At 51.0% G+C, this 23,220-nt stretch overlaps 6 protein-coding genes across 6 annotated transcripts; 2 read left to right on the top strand and 4 right to left on the bottom strand.

The window, feature by feature from the left end:
• Positions 1-301: 301 nt before the first annotated feature.
• LRP88_04394 (FAD-binding oxidoreductase) lies at positions 302-2,307 on the top strand (the record flags this gene model as incomplete). Its single annotated transcript, XM_083240968.1, has 4 exons — positions 302-1,189; positions 1,248-1,884; positions 1,953-2,080; positions 2,140-2,307. 4 exons carry the CDS (start codon positions 302-304, stop codon positions 2,305-2,307), a joined length of 1,821 nt encoding a protein of 606 aa, XP_083102116.1.
• Positions 2,308-2,697: 390 nt separating this feature from the next.
• LRP88_04393 (uncharacterized protein) lies at positions 2,698-4,327 on the bottom strand (the record flags this gene model as incomplete). Its single annotated transcript, XM_083240967.1, has 5 exons — positions 2,698-3,102; positions 3,154-3,554; positions 3,611-3,802; positions 3,861-4,122; positions 4,175-4,327. 5 exons carry the CDS (start codon positions 4,325-4,327, stop codon positions 2,698-2,700), a joined length of 1,413 nt encoding a protein of 470 aa, XP_083102115.1.
• Positions 4,328-10,070: 5,743 nt separating this feature from the next.
• LRP88_04392 (uncharacterized protein) lies at positions 10,071-11,153 on the bottom strand (the record flags this gene model as incomplete). The annotated part of the gene is made up of 2 exons (XM_083240966.1): positions 10,071-10,943; positions 10,995-11,153. The coding sequence occupies 2 exons, from the start codon at positions 11,151-11,153 to the stop codon at positions 10,071-10,073; spliced, it is 1,032 nt and encodes a 343-aa protein (XP_083102114.1).
• Positions 11,154-11,736: 583 nt separating this feature from the next.
• On the bottom strand, positions 11,737-12,231 carry LRP88_04391 (uncharacterized protein; the record flags this gene model as incomplete). Its single annotated transcript, XM_083240965.1, has 4 exons — positions 11,737-11,775; positions 11,828-11,872; positions 11,930-12,012; positions 12,063-12,231. The coding sequence occupies 4 exons, from the start codon at positions 12,229-12,231 to the stop codon at positions 11,737-11,739; spliced, it is 336 nt and encodes a 111-aa protein (XP_083102113.1).
• A 7,299-nt stretch (positions 12,232-19,530) lies between these two features.
• On the bottom strand, positions 19,531-21,092 carry LRP88_04390 (RmlC-like cupin domain-containing protein; the record flags this gene model as incomplete). The annotated part of the gene is made up of 4 exons (XM_083240964.1): positions 19,531-20,222; positions 20,272-20,395; positions 20,457-20,672; positions 20,724-21,092. 4 exons carry the CDS (start codon positions 21,090-21,092, stop codon positions 19,531-19,533), a joined length of 1,401 nt encoding a protein of 466 aa, XP_083102112.1.
• A 929-nt stretch (positions 21,093-22,021) lies between these two features.
• On the top strand, positions 22,022-22,923 carry LRP88_04389 (YoaK family protein; the record flags this gene model as incomplete). The annotated part of the gene is made up of 2 exons (XM_083240963.1): positions 22,022-22,289; positions 22,343-22,923. 2 exons carry the CDS (start codon positions 22,022-22,024, stop codon positions 22,921-22,923), a joined length of 849 nt encoding a protein of 282 aa, XP_083102111.1.
• Between the last annotated feature and the right edge of the window lie 297 nt (positions 22,924-23,220).

Genomic DNA, 23,220 nt, shown 5'->3' with positions numbered 1-23,220 from the left:
CATGTAACGCTGCGGCACGTATGTAAGACTGGTAAGCTGCAATCTGCCCCTTTCTGCACTGCAAGAATCCTTCGGGAACGGTGCCGTCGGCCCAGACGGCTTTGCTGATATGCATCGGCTAAATTCAGAGCGCTTCTTAGTTCCCTTCCTGTTTCTTTGACGATTATCTCGCTAAGATCAAACCTTGGCAGACAATAGGTTCCAAAAGCAGCGTCTAGCATAGGTATCTGAACAATGACACTCAATTATTAATATGTAACCCTTCCAAGCATAGTGGTGTAGGATCTTCAGGCACCCAAGCATGGTCTCTTTCAACCTACTCCTCGCGCTTTGCGCGCCAACTTTGGCATTGGCAACACCCCTCTCCAAGAACTGCAAGGCGTTCCCAGGCAGCTCAGCATGGCCGTCAAGCAATGAGTGGTCTCGGCTTAACAGGACTATTGATGGTAGGCTTATCAGGCCAAACCCTCCTGGAGGTGTTTGCCACGACGGGCAGCCAAACTACAACAAAGATCAATGTCCCAACGTTCAACAAGATTGGAGGACCTTTGAATTCCATGCACAAGATCCGGTCTCGGTTATGTGGGATCTCTGGGCGAATTACACTTGTCTCCCCTTTGAAGACTTTCCTTGCAGCGGAGCAGGTTATCCGTCTTATGTGGCCGAAGTGGCCACAGCGAAGCATGTCAAGGCTGCTGTGGACTTTGGTAAGCGACGCATGAGCCAGCATAGCACGAACATCTCAGTTGACGCACATCTCATAGCCCGGAAGCGAAACGTCCGCCTTGTTGTAAGGAGCAGCGGACATGACTATCTTGGGCGCTCAGTTGGGTCAGGAGCTCTCTCCATCTGGACACACCACCTCAACAAGATCCAGTACCACAAAGGTCAATTCAAGCTCTCTGGATCAGGCAAGACCATACGCGGCGATGCTATCACTGCCGGAGCTGGGACAGCCATGCTTGATCTCTACAATGTTGCTGCCCAAAATGGTCGCACTGTTGTAGGCGGCGGAGCAAAGACCGTGGGGCTGGGTGGCTACGTGACGGGAGGTGGTCATTCGATCCTGGCCCCTCACTACGGACTGGCGGCAGACAATGTGCTTGAGATGGAAGTCGTTACACCTAACGGTGACATTATCACCGTGAATGAAGATAGGCACTCAGACTTGTTCTGGGCGATACGTGGTGTAAGCTATACACATCTCAGGCCCTGGTCTTCGCTGTACATCTACTGACACTCATCAGGGAGGAGGATCGACATTTGGAGTTCTCACCTCGGTCACTGTCATGACGCACCCATCCAAGAAGCTCACCATGGTCTCCTTCATGGCTTTTACTCTCCCTCAAGCACCCTTTGCGTTGGATCTCGTTACCTGGGCCACTTCCCAAATCCCTTACCTCTCGGACTCCGGCCTGTCTGGTTATCTGATGGCCACTGTAGATTCACCACCACCCGTACCGATCCCTGGTCTTCCTGAGAGAGTCGCCGGTCTGATGGGCAAGACCATCATCCTTGATACACAGGATACAGCCAAAATCAACAAGATCTTTAAGCCTCTGAACGAGACTATCCAGAAGCGTTGGCCAGGTCAGGTCACTCTTCTTGTTCTCACTCAGCCGTACGACTCATTCGCGGCTTGGTACAGTGAGAATTTCGATGATGGTCAGGCTGGAGGCTCAGTGTATCTCATCTCACGGTTGCTGGACAAGGATACTCTGACCAAGGATTTGGATTCACTGGCTGATGCGCTCAAGCCCATTCTCATTAACGATGGTTGGCTGGGAACTTACATGGTAGCTGGCAAGGGAGTCAACAAGGCAAAGCCCCGCGGAGGAGGAAATGCCGTTCATCCAGCATGGCGAAAAGCCTACATTCATGCGAGTGAGTACACCACCAACACGATTTTGGCTGAAGTTCAAGCAATGAGACAGGGCGCTAACCATGGGCAGTCCACTGGCTTGGGTGGGGGTACCCACCTTTCGATGAAACAGCTGAGGGAAGGACCAGGAAGATTCTAAACGATAGATTCCAGGCCCTTCGGGAGCTCACGCCTGGCGGCGGTTCGTATATGAACGAGGCGAGTTTTCTTGACTTCTATCGAAGAGGAGAGGAAATTATGCTGACAATATGTCTTAGGGCTTCCCATTCGAAGAGGACTGGCAGCATACCTTCTGGGGCGACAATTACGAGCGTCTCCTCAAGATCAAGCGCAAGGTCGATCCGAAAGATGTTTTGTGGTGCACACCTTGTGTGGGCAGCGAAGGATGGGAGGAGAAAAACGACGGTCGCCTCTGCAGGGTTTAGCAAAATTTGTTGGCCACGACTAGATTGGCCTAGGAAGCATGATGGAGACGGTCATGAAGGACGAGGCTTTATATGAGATGGATTGCCTTGTTTAGAAAAAGCGTCATCCCGTTCGTATAATAGCAATCTAGGGAATTAGAGGGAACCGATGTCTGCCTTCAGTGAACGCATATAACGCTCACTGTTCACTCTTCATGCCCGTCGTTCCCCATAAGCAGGAAAGTTTCGTTTGTCAATGTGCAATATGCGTTCTTCACTTGGAACTTGCTTGTTCTTTATGGAATGCAGTATGATTGATACCATTAAGTTATCTTGGAAGTTATAGTGTTGAAGGGTAAGGTTTACCACTCTGCACGCGGTAGGTAAGCTATGGGTGGTAGAGCTCAATATCTACACCGAGTTGCTGTTATCAGCACAGGTCCAGGGCCTTGTACCACCCGACTTCTTGAGCGAGTCAATGATGTTGACGATCGACCCGTACGTTCCAGACACGGTCATGAAACTACCCAGAGCAATGATGAAGACGCACCACGCAACCATGCCCTTCCACTTCCAGTCTCGATTTTGTCGGCCCCAGTTGTCGTACAACCACATGCAACCGGTTGGCTGATAAGCGAGGCAGAATCCCAAGAGAGCTCCGATCAGAGAGACGAGGTCTCCAAACACGGGGATGCCACTGGCGATCACATAAGCGATAAGAGTCGAACCTCCAGTACAGCCAAGCCAAGTGCACCAGTGGACGAGGGAGTTGGCGGTCAGATGATCTGATCCTCTCAGGATACGGACAAGGAAGTACTTGGCAGGCAGCTAGACAATGTCAGTTGGATTGAGGAGCGAATGGGGGACATGGCTTACATGAAGACAAATCGTAGTTGTCACAAGAAGACCAGGCAAGGCCAGGCCATAGGCGATCTTCTTGATCAGCGGCCCCGCGGATCCGAGCGCTGGAGAAGCAACAGCAGAGCCACAGAAGTAGTATACAACAACGGCAACGATCAGGTAGACGATGGTGGAGATAACCTGGGCGGTGATAACGGATCGAGAGAAGTCGCGAGGGTCTCGCATCTCACACACGATGGCAAAGTAGGCAGATGTGGCCGAGCATGCGAAGATGAGTGTCGACACGGCTGCAACTCCCTGGGAAAAGGTGGGATGACCGATGAGCTGCCAGTCCGATTCCCAGGGGCCTGTTTGAGGCGCCTCAGCGGGACGATCCTGGATACCGACGCTGATTGTAACGACGAAAACTGAAATTTGGTTAGACAACCATCGCGAGGTTCCTCAATGCAGACACTAAGCTTACCGGAGCAGAGTATAAAGGCCAAGCCAACCCAGGCAAGCCAGCTGATTCGACCGAGGGTTCGGATACTCGCGAGGAGGAAGCCGGAGATGGCAGCCACGGCAACAAACACAGCGGTGCAAGTTCCATGGACGGATATAGCGTTGAGTCCGATCGAAATACCGAGCATTCCTGATCCTGCCACAAAGATCCAGTCTAGGATGAGTAAGAATACGATGCACACGTAGGAGAGTCACCTGTCAGAACCACTTACAAAGGCAGAATGCGATGGCTAAAAGCTCGCGTCCGACTCTTCCAAACATCAAATATCCAGCATCATCAATGCTATAGACGTCGCGGTGGTTAAGCTTAAAGACACCGACGATGTAGCTAGTCCAAATAGCGATACCCGCCACGGCGCAGAGGAGGATTGCTCCAGGGATCATTCCTAGCGTGTGAAAGGCGTGGGGAAGCGAGAGAACGCCGAGGCCGATTTGAGTCTTGAGCATCAGAGCGACGGTTCCGATCCATCTCAGCTGCCCAACATCAGTCACAATGCGCAAGTGATATTTGATCGATGTGACCTACCGCACGATAATTGGGTCCATGATCTGTGACTGCGCCGAAAACGGCATCAACTTCTTGTTCCTTGCTGATCTCTCCAACTTGCGAGACAGTGGCATCCGGAGGCGTCGGAGCCTCGAGATCGTACTGGCTTTTTTCCGTCTTGGATGAATCCATCGTTAAGATAGACCCGCAAGGTCTTGTTGATAATCTTTGGGTTCTGGGAGATGAGAGAAGAAGGGCTTAGAGGAGACGAGGTGGCACTGCAAGACGAACGTCAGGTCCTTTATATACCTTTATCTGGCAGCGACCGGGGATGACGTCTGCCTACGGTCCTGATAGTGGCCAAGAAGGTGATATTCGGGCGCACCGCAGAGTTCATCAGGGGCGATAAAACGGTTTGGGCGTGGTTTGGCGTCAATGACAAGAAGGACGAATGGCGCATCATGATAAGCCTCGCCTGACTGGGTTTAGATCAAGCCCACGACAGGGTTCCCCAAGTTTTAGCTGCTTGAGCGGGTCTTCCCTCTGCTCGATAACTCAGCTGGACTCTTCAAGCCAATCCAGATCTTATCCGAGTTGGTTCGACACGCCGGAGTCTGGGCTTATCGATGCGGAGAGACTCGACGCGAGGCCTGGGGAAGGGTGCTCCGGCTGCCCCGATTCAATCGGGATGCAGATAATAGCAAGCAAGGCTTGAGTTTCCTAGCATCCCCAGTCCAACCACCCTTGATGGACTAGGAGGCATAGCCCCGGCATCTTGGATCCATGCTAATCAGTTGCGAGTCAAGTAGGAAATCGAGAGCGAATGCAAAACAGAAGGAGCAACCGAGGAGGTGGGGCTTCTGCCTCCTTACCCAATTCCGTCTAGTCTCGATACTTAAACCCCAACCCAATCCCACCCCCTGGGTAGTAGTTAAAGGCTATCTCCTTATCGATGAAGCTCACACAAGTCCCAGACCGCAAAGGCTTGATGTGCTGGTTGTGAACCGAGGCCAAACTTTTTACTTCTATCTTACAATGCAGAGTCCTGTCTAACTAAGTAAGTATCGATCATTGGCTTCTCTATCTATTAACGGCATCGCCGAATCAGAAGTTCAGAAGACATGTGCATGTTCTGTATCATCGGGCTTATCGGCATCGGAGATCTTGAGCAATATAGGCGGAGTACAAGACTACGGTTTGCGCATCTCCAACATTTGAGCCCTGTCCTCTCAATCTCCCCTGTGAATTGATGCTTACTACCTTGCGCCGAGAAATGGTCCGAGATATCTGGTATCGTATCTCTCTCCGCACGATGCTGCTTTTGGTTGGTAAATTCGCCGTCAACTTCCCGTTTACACACTCCGGGTTGGGGTAAGGGAAGACAGGCACGTGAGAGCGTACAGACTGAAACAGGTTACGTGTTGTGGTGAGTAAGTGACATTCGGGTACTTTATTCAACAATGGACTCGGCTTGGCTTTCTGGGCGAAATTCAAGACTTTCCGTCCCTTGGCATTCACCTTCTGGCATCTCGGGTTCTACTCAACCACAATCCAGCCATAACGGGCAACTGTCTTCACCGACTTGACTTGCCCTCTACATCCTTGCTGATGCGAGGGCGAGCAAACAGGAGACCTTTAGCGAGCGAAACCTTGCCACACTCATGCTCGTACTCGGTCCACTCGACCGAGGACTACTAAGTCGCCTCCACATACCTAGGTGTAGCTTTTGGCTTAGCTGTGCACCGACAGCCCCAAGATCACCTCGACATCGGCCCTTATGCTGTGGGGCATACAATGAACTTGTCGACCATATCGTCGATAGGGATGCCCAGGGTTGCACTCTGAGCCTGTCAACATTGGTAAATGGCCAGGTGGCGGCATCAAATCCGGTTACATAATTAATGCGCCCATCTATCTTGTTATTCTTGCCATCTTGCATGACAGTTCGCTGTCGGTAACCCTGGTGACTGGCAACTCCCCGAGGTGAACCAACACGTAATACCCAGCCTCGAGAGGGACGCCTCGGGTGCGAAAGCCATGGTCCGAAGAACAACAATCTCCGCTAGGGTCGGACGCCAACATGCCCATTATCAGCGAAAGCCGGATGCTATTGGCGATTCCATCATTATCAAGGCGGTCTTTCTGTATGAGTTTAGGTAGTAGACTCAGGTATTCACTCTGAAAACGCAAGAAAGCCATGAATGCAGCTCCCACAGATCTTATTGGCATTCCCGTCAATCTCAACACTGGTTTCAGGGGATCAAAGGCGCGCGATATTTTCCCATCAGCCGCAAAAAGCCGCCGCTCGGGTCGGCCGAGGAGAAAAATACAAGAGTCCGTATGCCACAGGTCTACCGTCGCAAGCCGATTCTCACGGTCGCTAGTTGTCTACCTAGGGTCATTGAAGTCTGCCGAGTACTGTCCGTGCTGGGCTAGCGCACTTAAGATCAAAGTGGCTGGGGTGTGGCAAGAGGTCCAGCATTATTATTTAGAGCGTGTGCAGCTACGCCAATAGAGAGATTCCCAAGGGGTGACAGGACTTCACTCGACTCTGGAGCGGTACATTCACACCAACAGGTCAAGCACGACGAATAGAATTTGGCTTCCGACGACACAAAACGTGGCTCCTTCTTCATGAGTAGTGTGTAGACTAAAGAAAAGATATTTCCCTGGCGAGATTGATATCCCATCCGGTTAACCCCCACCGCATGTTGCTGTTCTTGGGCCACATTCGGCCCAGAAGAAGCATAAGCCAGCGAAAGACAATCCAGTTGCCATAAAACAAGTGAATCAGGCTTTTCACATGCCATTCGTATCGTATGTAGCTAGTATGGGTGCCCAGGAGGTGTCCGTATACCGGACTGGGACTGCTTGAGTGCAGTTGAGGGGGGGGAGAAAAGACCTCTATCAGCCTAGACTAAATACACAGAGCAATAATCAAAATATCGGCGTAACTCTATCAACTCTTCCCAGCCCTTATGCAGCTCATCCATCTTGTTGAGAAGATCTGTAGTCCAAGCTGGGGCTCCACCTTGAAGCTGCACCTCTCCCCACTTGCGTCTAAGGGAATCCCCATACGTGGATATTGAAGGAGATCTCATTTGTGAAAAAGCATCGGCTCGTTTCAGCTGTCGAACGCAGTCCGCCCAGTTCTCATGTATTGTGCTAATCGTGTGATGAAGCACTTTAAGTGGAAGACTCCCCTGTTGAGGAAAACCCAGTGTACCATCCATTGCGCCATGGAGGAAGCAGTCCCCAACTACAGTAAACGTTCTGAAGTCGGTATAACGAAGCCAAGTATCGAGATTCCCCGGAGGTTCCACATTCCTAAGGACGAAGGGCAGCCTGCCACCAGGGAGGATATGTATCTCGTCACCTTTGGCAATGGAGGTTGGACCCAGGCCGATTCCCCCTTCGTCCGTGACGAACAAGGCTCGATTGGCCACAGCCAAACCCATAGTCTCAGTCAAAGAATCCAAAATTTCAGGTGCAGGTGGAGCTGATTCCTGATGAGGCCAGTCTGACGAGTCTGTCTCGATTCGCTGTTGGTACCAATAGTTTATCGTCCGTTCGTCGTCTCCTTCGAGTCTTTTGAATCCTGTTGGGGCCTTCATGAGACCGGACAAGATGGTTTCTATAAAATGGGTTCTCCTTTGACCCCACCCCTGTGAAAATTCCATGGCTCCTCCGTACCAGGTTGTGATTGCGTCCAAAACCGCGTTCTTGTCAGAAGACGAGTAAAGCGGTCGCCCAGTTATCATGACTTTCCCAAGGTACTGGCCGCTCACTGCTAAGCAGCCTTCCCACTTGAGGGGCTCGTATTCCATGACACCATGGTCTATCAGTGCCTTGATGCTTCGCCTGCCGTCCCGGTGACAACAGTTGATCAATCTGTCACAGATGCTTTCGAATTGTGGGTGCGTAGATTTATACCGCTCCAGGGCACTTGAAAGGTAAAGCGGCATAAGAGATGACGGATCACGCACACGCTCCAGGTTCATGGCCAAGGAGGTCATCTCGCTCTCAATATGCCGTTCAATCCTGTCAGAGCCCTTGATGCTGCACCTTGCGTCTCCACAAGCGTTATAGTAGTTTAACAGTCTCGCTCGCATTCGGTCGTGCTCGTTAAATGTGGCACTCCAATCTGGAACCCACGATGGTAGATCTTGTCTCTCCTTGCGACCAAGATCTCCTGCAAGGACAGAGAGGGACCGCGTGTGCAGAATGATGTCAATAGTAGCCAGTGTGTACGCTTCCCGGACCTCTGCGGAGTAGTCTGGCCAGATGGCGGTATTATAGTCGCATAGGCTGAGTAACGCGTAGATCTTGTCTCGCTCATCGGAAGCTTTGCGATTGCTAAACTCCCTCAAAAGTGATAAGATGTTAGGCCTGTCCCTTTCCCCCCATGCTCGACGGAATTTGTCAATGTCTTGCACTCGCGAGAGGAGATTCAAGACTTTGGCATCGTCCCTTGGAACTATGCTGTGCAGCTCGATGGCAGCTCTATCGGAGCGGCTCGATGCAGCATTAGCGATCATTCTCCACGGGGCAGAAACATTCCCGTATCGCAGAGTAATGGTTTTTGCAACCACTGCCTCTTGGACAACCCAGATGCGATCCCACCATCGGGCCGTGAGCATCTGCCGCAGACCCTCAAAGATGGCTATGAGATGGGTGTTCGGGACACCTCTCAAGGGCTCGGGTGGGTTGAACGGATTGCGGGATTGTGCCAATATCCTTAGGAGGCAGAAAAGATCCAAGGCAGTAACCGGCTGCGGTTGGCCTGGTGTGATCCAATTCAAGAGAACTTGATTGGTTAAGTCGTCGTCGGCAGAGGTATTTGTGAAAACTATGCAGGGTCCCGGGTCCTTGTGCACTTTGGAGCCCTTCATCTGATGACCTGGGCCACCCCCAAGGAAGACGATTACCTCGGTGGCCTCGCTGTAGATATCTCCCATGCGAGAGACTTGTGTAGTCCGCTCAGAGAGATCCGCTTGGTTTATGCACTGCTCCTGAGTCAAAATACAATTTCCCTAGCGAAATTGGTCTGCTCACCACTGCGTCGACCCAGAGGACTAGGGGTTCGTCCGGTAATCGAAGGTGTCTCAGGGCGCACTCAAGATTGAGCGTTATGGGAAGCAATGTGTCCTGCACCTGGATGTGTGGTGGGTTTGAGCGGCTCCTCAGACCCCATGCGTACGACAGGGCCTTGTATTCCCTTTTCCGATGCTGTCCCAGCAGCGTGTCTGTTTCAAGCTGGCAAAGTATGGAGTCTTTCCATCTTCCTGGTTGTAGGACCATAAGCCGTATCTCGTTGCGCGCCAGCGGCTTTGAGTAGATCGTTGACGGAGCCATGTCACTAAAGTGGCTTTCTTGCTAGGAGTAATACTCAGTAGTGAGGTCAAGAGACTGGAGGATATCGACTTCAGACACACCGAATTGGGGGGATGGAGTGGAAGAGAGACTTGTAGCGGAATCGTGCGTAAAAAAACGTGTCAGCATAGGTAGATACATGGCGTGTTACAGATGAGACGCGGGGGCTGAGCAGCATTCAACTTGCTGACATCTCCAGCAAATGATGGCAGGACATCTGTCTCCGCTCTGCCTTGGAGCCTAGCCTGGGCAACCAGCAATCCTTCATAGTTACTGGGGTCTTTATTGGTCTGATCTCAACCCGGCATGCAGGCATGACCAGTGAAAGCAGTTCTCTCAAGCCACAGATTGTAGTGGTTGCGACAGGGACCTGTTGAGGCAGAATGCGCTTTTTCTCGAACTTTTATTTAGTCTCAGAAGGATTGTTCACAGATTTATCAGTTGGCGATTTCTTGGAAGCCTCAGGAGAGACACACTTCGGACTTTTGCAGTCTTGCCTAGCAAGGGTATGGTGAATTATCGATCAATGCGCCTATGGGCTACTACGCACTCGTCTCAGCTACTATGGCTTGGCAACCGAAGATTCCAGGAACTGAATAGCCCTCCTCAGGCTCTCCACAGCGAGGACTTTATCCCCTTCCTTTCCTTCCACGTTAACATTACCGATCCTAGAATCAAACCCATGCTCCGCGTCCTCGGGGAACTCGGTGATGATTTCGCTCGATGTCGCCGCCCGAAGCTTCTCAGCTGCGGTCACGCTGTTCTCGATGGGCACAGCTGAATCATTGACGCCGTGGAGCAGAAAGGTGCGGGGAAGATCAACCAAGTTCCCAAACGACAGTGGGAAGAGCTTCTTGTCTTTCTGAGGGATTGCCTTGATGCCCTCCTCGGCGAGTGCACGACTAAGGCCGTCGACGCCGGTTATGTAATCGGGGAACAGGGCGTCGATATGGAGTGCCGCCGCTAAAGAGAATCTAAGATCATTTGCTGAATCTTCAGTTTGAGGGCAAGCAGAGATCGACTTTCTATCCTCATTTTCCTTCTTCTTGGGGAACTGCTGCAGGATAGGCTTTGTGTCAAAGACGGCTTGACCAAAGATGCTAGAGCCAGGTGTCGTGTAGCGAGACCCGGCGGGATCAAGCATTCCATAGATGGGAAGCAAGGCTTCGGGCTTCTGTTTGGCCAAGGTTCCCGTCGTGAGTGCCAAGTAACCTCCGGCACTCGAGCCTGACACTAGGACCGAGCCGATTGAGCGGCCCAGGAGACCTGGAAGTGAGGACCGAACCCACTCGTAAGCATCCGCAGCATCCTCAACAGCGCTGTGTGCCGTCGTCTCCGGGATTAGACGGTATTCGGGCGTCACAAAGATCCATTTGCGAGAGGTACACGCGTGAACCAGCCAGTACGGCAGGAAACTGTATCTGTCACCAATAATCTGTTCCAATAAGTGAGCAGCATGCCATGCTTGAGGAACTAGTTAACTCACTAGGAACCCGCCGTGATAATGGATGAGAACAGTGCTAGGAGAGCCATCCGTCTCCTCAGGGTAGACGACATCAACAGAAATGTCGCCATCCAAGGTGGTCTTGTAGCTCAACGTTTTTGACGTGTAGCCGTCAAAGTTGGCAAGGGGGAAGCTATTCATATTGACAAGGATTTACAAATACGTGAATAGGCCGGCTACTGTATACGTCGACGCAGATTTATTGCCCTCTTTATAGCAGTGATGAGGAGTGCTGAAACGAATTCCGAGTCGAGATGTGCGGGGGGCCAAATCCCCGCAGCAGTCGGCCGAGATTCGGGGTTCGGAAACCGGCTCCGGATTTCCGGGAGCGGATCATAAAAGCGGCCGATGGCCTCAGAGATATGCCAGTCAACATAGTCATGTCTCGTTATCGAAGTACATAGACTGAATCCTCAAAGGCTCTTTACCAAGGGAATGGAGCTTGCCAACGAGTTGCGTTGCTTCTCGTCAAACAAACAAGAGTCTCAACGTAACCTATCACGTGATGACATTTCAGAGGTTGTCAACGGAGGAGGTAGGTACAAATAGACACTGATCCGGCAGTAATTCCCTATCTCTGAAGCATGACATCTCAGTTTTCTTAGATACATACAATAGTGCGGCCTTCACTGCTTACATCTTGTGATCCAATTCGTTTAAAACACTTCAAGGGCATCGCGACGAGCCTCATTGGTTAACCGAAGGCGTATGTCGAAGCTGACCCTTACTTGCTCTTATCGCCTCCTACCATCGCCATCAAAGCCTATTCAGAGTTAGCACAATAGTTGCGAAGTGAGGTGGAAGGGCAAGACTACATCAGGGTTAATTTCGATGCCTGCGTTCTGCATCTCGGTTGTCAACTGCACACTCTCGTTAGTCTGTGATCATATGACGTCTCAGTTATCAAGGCAACTCACTGTCTGTGCTGCATCTCGGAACTCTTTGTCCATCAAGAGCTTCATCACCTCCATCTTACTTGGGGGCTTGCCAGGCTCAAATCCTGTGCGAGAATAAATAAGTAGCTCGTCAGAAGCTGGAGAGTCTCATTACCCTTGCTCTTGATGATGTCGCCAACCTTTTGCATGGCAATGATAGCAGGGGGGTGTCGGCTAAGCTTCTCAAACGTCTCCCTAATCTTGGGGTCGTTCATCATCATCTCGGACAGGTTCGGGGGGTCCGCCGAGGCGAGGCGTCGAGGCGTCACGTGAAGCGGCCGCATAGCGACGCGTGACAATGGTCGAGCGACCAATCTGAGTCTTGATGCTACAAACATGGCGAGGGTGTTGCTGGGATGGATCGGGAGATGGGGCTGAAGATGGTGACAGGCCGAAGATAAAATTACGACTTCCGAGGGTCAATGGGCCTCAGCTTGTGTGGATAAAATGGGGTTGAAGTTGAGCCAATCACCAGTCAGTAAGCTCAAGCGGACCGGCGGCGAGAGCTCAGCCAGCTGCTTCGGTTAATAAGTACACAGATCTCGGCCTTTTTTCACGCTGATCAGGGTACTCCTTATCAGTAGAACGCCAAGTTAGCTCACTGCGGTTAGCGTCGGCATCTCACTTGACACTCAAGTTATCCCACCTTTGTAGGCCAAAGAAGTGTTTACTGGCAACTTGTTCGGTAATTCAATCCAGTTTTATAAATGGTTAACTTGTGTCTCCATTCTTTGCCACCCGCCATTGGGAAGGTGGATACGTGCTGAAAAGTGTGTGGTTTTGCGTGGGTATAATGAGGCTTGATTCTTCTAAGTCTGACTGTCGCCGCCTGCACCTCTTGTGGTTGCAGTGGCTGTGTAAAAATGTGGCTAAACTCAGGGCGCCACAAATGACCTCAACAGTGCTCAAGGTAGAAACGAGCAGCGCTGGGATCGTCATCAAAGGGAACATGTTTGGAAGTGAGAGTTACCATGAAGCCAAGGTCACCGGACCTCCGCTTGGCAGATGCCAAAGATAAGACCTGCAGAGTCTGAGAGGTGAGGAGCTGAGAACTTCATTCAGTCAGAGCCCTGGATGTAGCTTAGATAACCTTCTCCATGAAGCAGGTCGCACGTTGTGGAGGTTGCGTATTTACGATTCTGCCATTTCCCACGAAAACGAGTGGAACAGTACGCATAAACCCCATGTATTCAAGGCCCGCCTGAGCAAAAAATCAGAACGAGATGAGCCCGGTTAGAGGCTCGTCAGTATCCGGGTCGGGCCGTACATTACAAGCATGCTATTCTGGACTGCCGAATCAGCAGATCTGCAGTCCTTTCCTGTATACTTTAAGTAGCTTCGGAGGCACTTGGAGAACAAATCTTGAACGAGCGAGGGAATGTCAGTACTTGTCAGGGCTCGGTGGCAGAGAAAGCAATTATGCTGTAGAAGACACACTGGGTTACGTTTTCTGCTTCTGACATGTCATTTCGACATGGACTGCAATAGGATGACATAGTGGTGAAGGGAGAAAAAGAAATGCAAAAAAAGGGGCTGGTAGCATGTATCCTTGCTCATCGTGAAAACTCGTCTATAGCTCCCTGCGTTGTCATACAACGGGATCGACATGCACCTACGGGTAATGATAGAGTTGCACAAAACTCCAATAGCATGGGTAGATAACATGTTGGACCACAAAGGTGGAGATGAACTACATAGGTAAATAGAAGGATACATTAATGAAATACAGGCAAAGAATAACGACGTCGCATCACCATTAGTCTTTGGAAGCGTGCATCGTCACAAGGCCATTGGGGTCAGGGTAACGAGCGATTTGTCCTAAGTACTCATTCAACGGGCCAGCCCTCAAGCCCTGCCTATTGATGTGCCCGACGCAAGCATTCAAGATCACTCAGTAGCCCGTCTCGCACTGCCGTACCTTGTTCAATTTCCTTTTCCAACCTCAGGATTCGTTCCCTCGCGGCATCCAGAACTTGGCCTCTGCTGAAGTATTTGCCCCGTTGGCCATTTACAGTGATAGGCCTAGTACATTCAAGCGGCTGTGGTACCGGAAGGACAGCGAGCAAGGCCTCGAACTGTGCCTTGAGTCGGTTGCGATATTGCTTCTCGACGAGATTGTGACATTCTCGGGCGCGCATGCCCTCCTTGTGACTGGGTCGTTTATGATGAGTAGACCTCTTCGATTTGCGTGAAGCTGACCGAAGTTTGATGTCAGAACGGTCGGAATGTCTTCCTTCGTGTTGCGATGAAGACGTAAACGCTTCATCATCTTCGGGGATGGACGTGCTGGTGCTTGAACGAAAATTCTCTAGCCTGGCAGCACAGGTGATACTTTCAAGAGCAGCATCGGCTTTCGGGTGATGGGTTGAAAGGCCATTGTCGTGCAAGGTTTGAGGACGCTCGAGTGGCAAGAAGGTATCTTGGGGGAGGTTCTTAGACCTTGGCGAGTGATCCGTCTCCCAACCAGTGAGTGATGGGGTGGCTATGTAAATATCTCGGATCAACGGTTGTTTGGCGGCTGAGGGTGGAATTAGAGGTAGTTACCTTGTTCCCACGGCGACATTACCGGTATATCAAAGGGTGCCTAATAGTCAGTGTCAGTACCTTGAACAGGGAGGAGTGGTCTAAAGGCAGAGCTCTGGGCTTTTGTTGACGGGGAACATTGGACAAGAAAGCGTCTGCATGAAAATTAGGGACATGACTTACTTGAAATTGATCTTGTTCCCAGAAGACGCAAAAATTGTTTCGATTGCCTGGAAGAATCGTGTTGGTTGGCACAAGTAGTGAATCCATGGGGGGCCTTGATATAGATGCGATAGGAATAAGCTTGGACGTATCAAAACCTTGTGGAATAGCCAGGATTATAAAGGTAAAAAGGTAATCTACGAATTGAGTGGTTGAGAAATGGAACATGACAACATCAAACACGTCAACCCACAGACAACCGATGGACAACCGACAATGACCACCAACGATAAGGTCAGGGTGTTCTCGGTGAATGAGGCTGATTCTAGACAAATCCTCACCTGCTGAGCGGGCACCTGAACTATTCGATCTTACCCGATTGATCGACTCATTTGTCCATGGGATGGCCTCACATCTGAGCCCCCGGAGAATTTTTCTTGACAGGAATAGCTGACAGGCAAGAAGAAGCAATTCACAAATATTGGATTGAGAATCCTCCTGTGACTTGGACTGGCAGCCGCTAGCTTCGTAGAGATCGGTCTCGATCACGCCATGGTTCATCTATGCTGACGTTGTCTGTCCCAGCCACCAGGTACAGCTCGATGATGTGCAACGAAGCTGAACGCTACCTCTTCCTCAGCGACGAATCAAGGCTCATGCCGCTGGTCGTTTGACGACTAGCACATGCGCCACGTGGGCCGTCTTAATCTTCGGTGCTCCCCTACCCCTATCAACCTGCGCTTCGTCTCGTGTCCAATCATGTGAGGGGTCCCTCAGAACCCCGGCACATGGTGCCCGAAAGCCCTAGGTCCCCGGGATTCAACCCCTCGCACTGTAGCACCCGTCGAAGAAACATGCCCTTGACCATCATGGATGAGGTTTCAGTGCCGGCTTTCAGATTCCCATTTGCACGTTCTGCCAAGACAGTAGTGTCGGGCCTTCTCCATCTTTTTCTTCTATAAGCTACTTGTGATGCATGCTTTCTTAGATCCTTGGTGAAACGTTTTCAGCCTAGAAACTGGGCCCGTCTTTCAACGATGCCCATATCCACGAAACAAGCTCTTGTGCACGCATGACAAGGCCCAGTACAAAAATCCCTACAGTACGCCGATAACTGTTGCCCGACATCCTTTCAAAGGAAACTGTCGGTATTAAATGATTACTCAACAACTTAAAAGGCCAATTAATTGTGGCTGAGACCTGGGTTTTGCTGGCTCCTTCTCCCTTCTCCCCTCCTCCTTCAACGTCCATACCTAGCATGCAAGGATTCAGGTGTCGGCGGCAACCGCGTTGTCCACATCTTGATCTCGGCGTACGTCATACGGTTTGGGGCAAGTTATCTCCTTGCTTGCGCGAAGACTACCAACGCGTACTCTGCAAGGATCCAAACCAATTACGGTTAGTAGATCACTTCGCCTACTCTGGCTGTAATATGACAATAACAGTCTCCCGCCAAATTCCTATGGCTCTTAGATAGTGCCCTAGCAGTGGGGCGAATACGCGATGGTAGTCTTCGCGCAAGCAAGGAGATCCGTGGAAATCACCCGATGTGGGGCATTGGATGCCGGAAAATCCATGTCCAGAGAACAGGAGCCACATGCATGTTGCATCCCGAACGCCACCAACTGCCACATGGTTCGATTCATGAAGTAGGGCATGAGGGGTAGTATAGATGTATCATGATCAGGTTGAAATTAGCACCAGCCATGCTCAGGGTCGCTGTGAAGGACACTTGCTCCAATCCCTTTTCAGTTATGGCTACGCGTTCATGAGATGGAACCATGGCGGGATTGGCTGGTTGCCAACGACCCCAACTGCATCGTCGGCTTGTCAGTTGCATCGATCAGATTCTAGACCTCGTCATGCAGCTGACCCGACCAATCAGCAATACAGAGCGAAGCCATCTTTTCGCCCACATCAGATGGTAGCCATGGTATTAGCAAATCAAATTCTTCTAATTTCGTCTTACTCGAGAGCGTTGTGATGCCGTGACCCGTCTGTAACTCGACTTGATATAGCTTTCCTCCAACACGCAGCTGATTGTCGGATTCGTATCAGCAACGAAGAGCAACATGTCTTGCGTTACATTCGTTGATGGTGTTAGATAAGGTGAAGTGCAGCGTTCACTCACGTACCTTGTCAAGCTCCCACTGTGACCAAGATTAACCTCTCTTGAAGTTGTCTCGAAATGCGTCTGGGACGGACCGGCCAAGACACGTGCCCTCCTCTTCGGGATCCTAGTCTCCACCCCATGATAAGTTACCGGCACTTGGACGTGGATCTCACGCTAGTTGCGTCCATACATGCATACCTCACCCTGGCACCAGGGTGCTGTGACTGGGGTATCGGTAAGCTCTCCGTCTCCGCAACCCGAAATTTGTCGGGATTTCTAGCTTTGAGGCTTGCCTTCTTTCCTCTCTTTCCTTTTCGGCTCTTTCTTCTTTTTATTTTCTTTTTCTTGCGGCAAAAATGCCCACGAACCATGGAAATCCATGAATCGTGGATGGAATCGTCAAGAGCTAGTCGACATGACAGGAGAGCTTAGCAGATACGAGAAAACAAATTACGTCTCCCTTTTCCTTAGTTGGCAGAAAGAGAGTCTGAAGAAGCTAGTCATGTCATGCCCCAACAGTCAGAGACTGTCTGCATCGCTGTAGTTCCTTGGTTCTCGTCGTAGCATGGTCACCCTTCGCTGCCATCTTTTCTTCATGAGGTGAGTCACTCATGTGATACTCTGGGTTGTCCCATACTTCAGTGGTCTTAAAGAATCACCTTTTCCATCAGGTGACTGTATTCAGGGCAGCGGCAAAGGCGGCATGGTCAATATCATTCTTTACACAGAGTTCTGGTACAGATCTCTCTGGTCTCAGACAACTTGGTTCTGATCCCGAATGCTAACCTGATGATTATTTTCCAAAACAAGCTCGAATATCGTCAAAATGCCACAATTGACACTACCCCTGTACCGAGCCCCCATCCAGAGTGTCGTCTCCTTTCCACAACCGCTCGGCTTCTCCGTGGTTTCTTTCCCGGGGGCCTTACCTGGCTGACTCATTGGGTGACATGCCGAGCACTGCGGCTGGCAGGGATCAGTTCATTAGACCTGGTCCTGGCTGGGAGTGTCTGTCACTCCAGTGGTACAGATCTGGGTCTAGGCCACTCAAGCATGAAGCCACGGACATTTTAGGGAATCGGATCAATGCACGGTGAGCTTCCTGATTTGCACCTACATGCCGGAGGCTTCAGCCATGGGCTGATCAAGCCCCAGGACCGACCTAAGCCCACATCCGGCCATCGTTTATGAAAAGTTTGGCAAACACAAGGAGTCTTCCGGCGGTTAAGGAGCTCGATGTTTGAACATGTAGCGCCATAAGATCGAGACCATATGGTTTGATCCTCCCTGAAATCTGGCTTCCAGATATAGGCTTATAAAAACACCCAACTAATCACGACCTCGTGGCTCGAAATCTCCCAGCTGTTATCTCACACCATTTTTACCATTTGATTTACGGATCACTCCTTCTCAACATCGGAAACTTGTATCCCTGGCTTCTCGCACCATCTGCTATTACCGCTCAAGACCCCTGGGGTGAGATTGATCCGTCGCTAACATGAATTGCGTCGTTATCTGACTGGAGACAGGGTGACTCTCTTATGGATACGTTTGTTTATTTCACGGATGATTGGGTTGAAGCCCTGCCATTCGGCTATGTTTGGTGTGGGGACCTATCATCGGACTCAATCCGCACCCAGCTCCCTCAACATCCGGCTACCTGGCCCTCAGCACAGACACAGGAGGATCTTGTCCCCGCTCAAGTACGAGATCAACATGTGCCAACGGAGCGTCAACACCCTCAACAGGCAGAAGCTGGTCAAGACATGAGCCCGCAATTCCTTAGTGAAGTTGATGGTCCACAGCCAGGGATGATTGAGGAGGACTCGACTGCAGTGAGGGAAGCAGCAGAGCCCGTTAAACGTAAAAGTAGAGGGCGACCGCCAAAAGCTGGGAAGAAGAGCCAAAGCCAGCAGCAAGGGAAGGGGAAGGCGAACACTCAGAAACGGATCTCGAGAGCTGCAGAGATACGTGTCCGTCAACAAAACAAGGAAGCTGCAGTCAGATGTCGTCGTCGCCAGTGCCAAAGGGAAGCTGATTTGTTGTCCCACGAGCAAAGATTGGAGGACAACAACCGCCGGCTTGTCTCCTACTGTAGCCTTTTGAAAGAAGAAATCTTTCACATCAAGGAACAGCTGTTGCAACATTCGAGCTGCGATTGTGCTCTGATACAGGAGTACATTGCCAATGAGGCAAAGAAGTCTGTGGGGAAGCTGTCATCATCGGGCTCTTCTCCTTGTCACCAAGAAGCCATTGACAGCAGCGACAGCAGGGATGGCTCGGAAGAATTGATTTATGGGCCCCCATCAAATACAGACAAGTCAAACCAGGCGGATGCATTACTCTTTCAACCATTTTACCCTCCTTTTGCCGACCAGGGCAAGACGGACGATGTACCTACGGAACAAGTCTTCAACGAAGTGGCTACTGAAAACTGGCAGGGAACACTGATTGGACATGGGGCCCAGTTTCAAAGTTGTGACGAGGTACATTGGGTCAACGCCGGGTTGGGCGATGAGTGCAATGAGTGTATGGCAGGATATTATTGTAGATAGCAAGTTGGTCTCTGGTTAATATCAAGAATCTAACATGGTGTGACTAAAAATGGAATGGTACAATGGTTTCAAAGGACCACACTCATGTGCGCCTGCCTTCATTTTGGGTCTCTGAGAAATTCTCCTTTCGTTACCTGCACTACCTTTGTAATGAACTGCTGGCTACATTGTCTTGCCCGCAGGCCACGATGCGACACTGTTGAGACTCAGCGTCCTCTTATTTACTGCCATCATAGGTCCTTTCCAATTGCCCCCTTCTTGGGGCGAACAAAGTCAGGCTTGGTGATGACGTTGTTGTCAGCATTCTTGATCCTCGCCAAAAACTTCTTTGCGTTCTCCGGATCCTCCGCGAACAGGGTATCAGCGACTTGCTTCTGCGGGGTCTCGCCAAGCCACTTGAACAAGGAGATGTCCCTGAACTCGTCGGCACGGAAGATCTCCAACATCTCAACAGGCTCATCGCCAATGTTCTCGACGAAATGGCCCATGTTGCGGGGCACGATGCCGACATCTCCGGGACCGTAGTCAAAGGTTCTGGCATTCCCCTCTGATGCAAAGATGGTCACTCTGGCGCGACCCTTAAGGAAGAAGGACCACTCATCAGCAGATGGATGCCAGTGCATCTCTCGAATTGCACCGGGCTCGATGAGGGCGTGAGCTGCAGCGACTGTCTTGGAGATGGGGAAGTTCTTAGAGTCGGTGATGCGAACTTGGCCGCCGCTCGTGATCAAGGGCTTCTGGTCTAGCATTCGGTGGGTAAAGTTGTACTTGGACTTCTTGACCTCCTTGCCCTTTGGCGCTTCGTCGCTGATAGAGCCAGGCTTGCGTCCCTGGAAGATGTACTTTTCCTTCTCGGGAATGTGGGCAAAAACTTCGGGGGCCAGGTTGAAGTTCTTGGCGATGACGGACTTTGGAGTGTGCGCTGTAATGGTCAGATGAGTCCTTTTGATGCAGCAGACTGTCCTACGTACCAAGCCAGTCAGTGAGGACAAAGGTTGATTCCTCAGAGAAGCTCCCGTCGTCAAAGATCAAGAGAAACTCAGTACCGTTGGGGCTGAGGCCCTGAAGAGAGTGAGGAACACCACTGGGGAAATACTATTACAGTCGTTAGAAACTTGATTGAAGCCATCTTAGAAATGTCGGTTAGCTGACGTACCCACAGGTCTCCCTTCTTCAGGTCGTCGATAAAGTTGCCACCTTCATAATCAAGAGCCGTGACGCGGACTTCACCGTCGAGTACATAGGCCCACTCAGCTTCCTTGTGCCAGTGAAGCTCGCGAATAACACCATGATCGAGTCTCATGTTCACGCCAGCGAGCTCAACACTTGTTCCTAGCTCTCGGACAGTGGTTTGGCGGGTCCAGCCACCCTCCTGTTGCATGTCAGTTCTTGGATCTGCAGGTGGTAATCTCGCGCCACATACCTCAATGCGAATGTGCGAGTCGGCAAAACTCCAGCGCATATTGTCGAGGTTTCCATGGTCAGTGCTAGGAGGCCTGACAAGGTCTGGATTTTGGCGGGATCGCTCCTTGTTCCACGGTCCCAGAACAGAAGCACCATCGCCGTTTCGCCAGGGGAGAGGATCAAGTTTCTCTCCCACAGAGTCAACGGCGTTGTCGTATGGGTCTTTGTATCCTGGCGTGAAAGGAAGCCTCTTTCCGCCAGCTACGCCATTGTAGCTAGATGGCAGCTTGAGACCCCTGAGCAGCCGCTCACGAGGGCTGTCCTGCACTGGGACGGCAGCGCAGAGGCTCAATAGGAGCGACGAGCTCAAAAGCGGAGAGTAGCGCATTCTCACAAAATTGGAAACAAGAGTAGTGTGGAATAGTCACAATGAGGATGGTATGTGTGTCAAGGAGGTGTGATGTCGTAGTGAACACCACCGGATAATTGAAGCACCTTTTTCACTCTTATCAATAAGAATTGAATTGCTCTTGCTAGGTTTCTTTGGGGCATGTTTGGCAACGCCGAGAAAGCGATGCCCGGGGGATTTCCGAAACACATCATCAACGGGGCAGTGATGCCGCCTTGGGTGCCAGCAAAGATGTGATGACTGCCGAGGCGAGTGCGGGGAATCGGATGGTCGGCACATGGCGTAATGCTGACGCGAAAGACATGGAGGTTGCGCGGGGTTGCAAGCTGAAGGGGTCACAACTCTTGGCTTCACGGATATTCGGAAGGGGATATGCAGGAGATCGAGTCATCATCGGAAACGGCATACTCTTCGGTCTCAGATCTATTGCCGGGCTGCCTTGTCACGGGCCTTTCATTGGAGATCCAAGGTTGCAACGGAGAGCAGGACAGCAAGTGAACTGAATGCCCAACCCATCTCTCAGTGAATTAGGTTTCCTCCGGAAAGAGGTGCTAAAGTGAAGCTCAATTAAGCCTAATAAGACGTGCTTTAGCTCTTGGCACTAACAAAGCAAGGCATGCGCCCGCCCCTCTGTTGGCGCCTTGGTCCTGGAGTTGGGGGATTATTTCCGAGCCGATCTTGTCCATCTAAACGTAATCCGGGGCTCCAATAAGCTAATACGTATTTGGTATGCGATTCGTTTGGAACAACAAGTCTCCGTGTACTTAATCTGACGCGTCTGGACTTCTCCGCCCGGCATCAACGGCATCGTATTAATCAATTTTCAACACTCACAGGTCCCGCCGCCAGATACGGAGACATTTATTACCCTCATTACGAAATTTAAATCTCTCGATTTTTCAACAATAATGGCTCAGCCACAAAATCCGGCGTCATATGGAACTGTTGCGGGTACTGGAGAGTCCAGGCCGAGCAATGGTATCCTGAATGGAAACGACGAGTCGCAAGCTCTGCTGGGACGAAAACCCAAGTCTGAATCTTGGTTGCGCAAAAAGCTCGTTGTTGATGCTCGTCGAGACTGGGCCGATGTCATGCTTCTCGGATGCTACATCATCACAGGCATCCTTGATAGCGCCTCCATTTCGACTTGGGGAGCTTTCGTTTCCATGCAGACAGGTGAGATAGATCTGTTAATCACGAATTTCTGAATGGTCACTTACAGAGTGCAGGGAACACGGTCTATCTTGGTCTGGGCCCAACGGCCGGAACAAACCGATGGAAAAAGTCAGGCTCCTCGATCCTGGCCTTCTGCATTGGGTCGTTCTTCTTTAGCCGCCTTCATCGCATGTTCTCGCCTTCACCAACTCGGAAATGGGTCCTGTGTCTATCATTCGCCATACAGACACTGTTTGTGGCAGGCGCTGCAGCCATCGTTACTTGGGGACCCAAGGGTGCTGGTCCTGATGATGTCCCCTGGTACGTCATCACCCCCATCGCGCTGGTTGCCTTCCAGAGTTGTGGACAGGCTGTCGCGAGTAGAGCATTGAAGTACAACGCTCTCACTAGTGTCGTACTGACAAGCATCTACTGTGACTTGTTCTCTGATGCTGCACTGTTTGAGAGTGTCTTTGTCAATGCAGAGAGGAACCGTCGGGTTGCAGCGCCATCTCTTCTTCTCATTGGTGCTATTATCGGTGGATTGGTCCAAAAGAGCGAACTTGGGACTGCAGGAGCTTTGTGGCTTGCAGTGGCCCTCAAACTGGTCATCATGTGTGGTTGGGCAGCATGGCCTGCCGAACAGGGGCTGTGACGAGGGTCCATTGGAAGCAGAGGACCCTTCTTGGTAACCCGAGTGCATTAGACGCGGGAGCGTGCCTTTGTCACCCGAACAATATGCCGAATACTATACAGGATTACTCAAATTTACTGTAATTTCATTGTGACATGTCTCCGCACCGGCTGCATGTAGCGGAGAAGTGATATCAATCGACTAGAGTTCCGGATGCGTACTATTCCCAGATTGGCATCCGTAAGCTGAAACATTGCTACTGCACCACGATCTAAGCCTCTGCATGCAACGCAACCCAATGCAAACTTGGCAATGCGG

The sequence above is a fragment of the Fusarium phalaenopsidis genome (genome assembly GCF_050370095.1).
Source record: "Fusarium phalaenopsidis strain FUZ10S chromosome Unknown contig_32292, whole genome shotgun sequence".
Classification (NCBI taxonomy): Eukaryota; Fungi; Ascomycota; class Sordariomycetes; order Hypocreales; family Nectriaceae; genus Fusarium; species Fusarium phalaenopsidis.
Note: the sequence above shows the minus strand (reverse complement) of the source record. Positions and strands in the feature narration are given on the sequence as shown.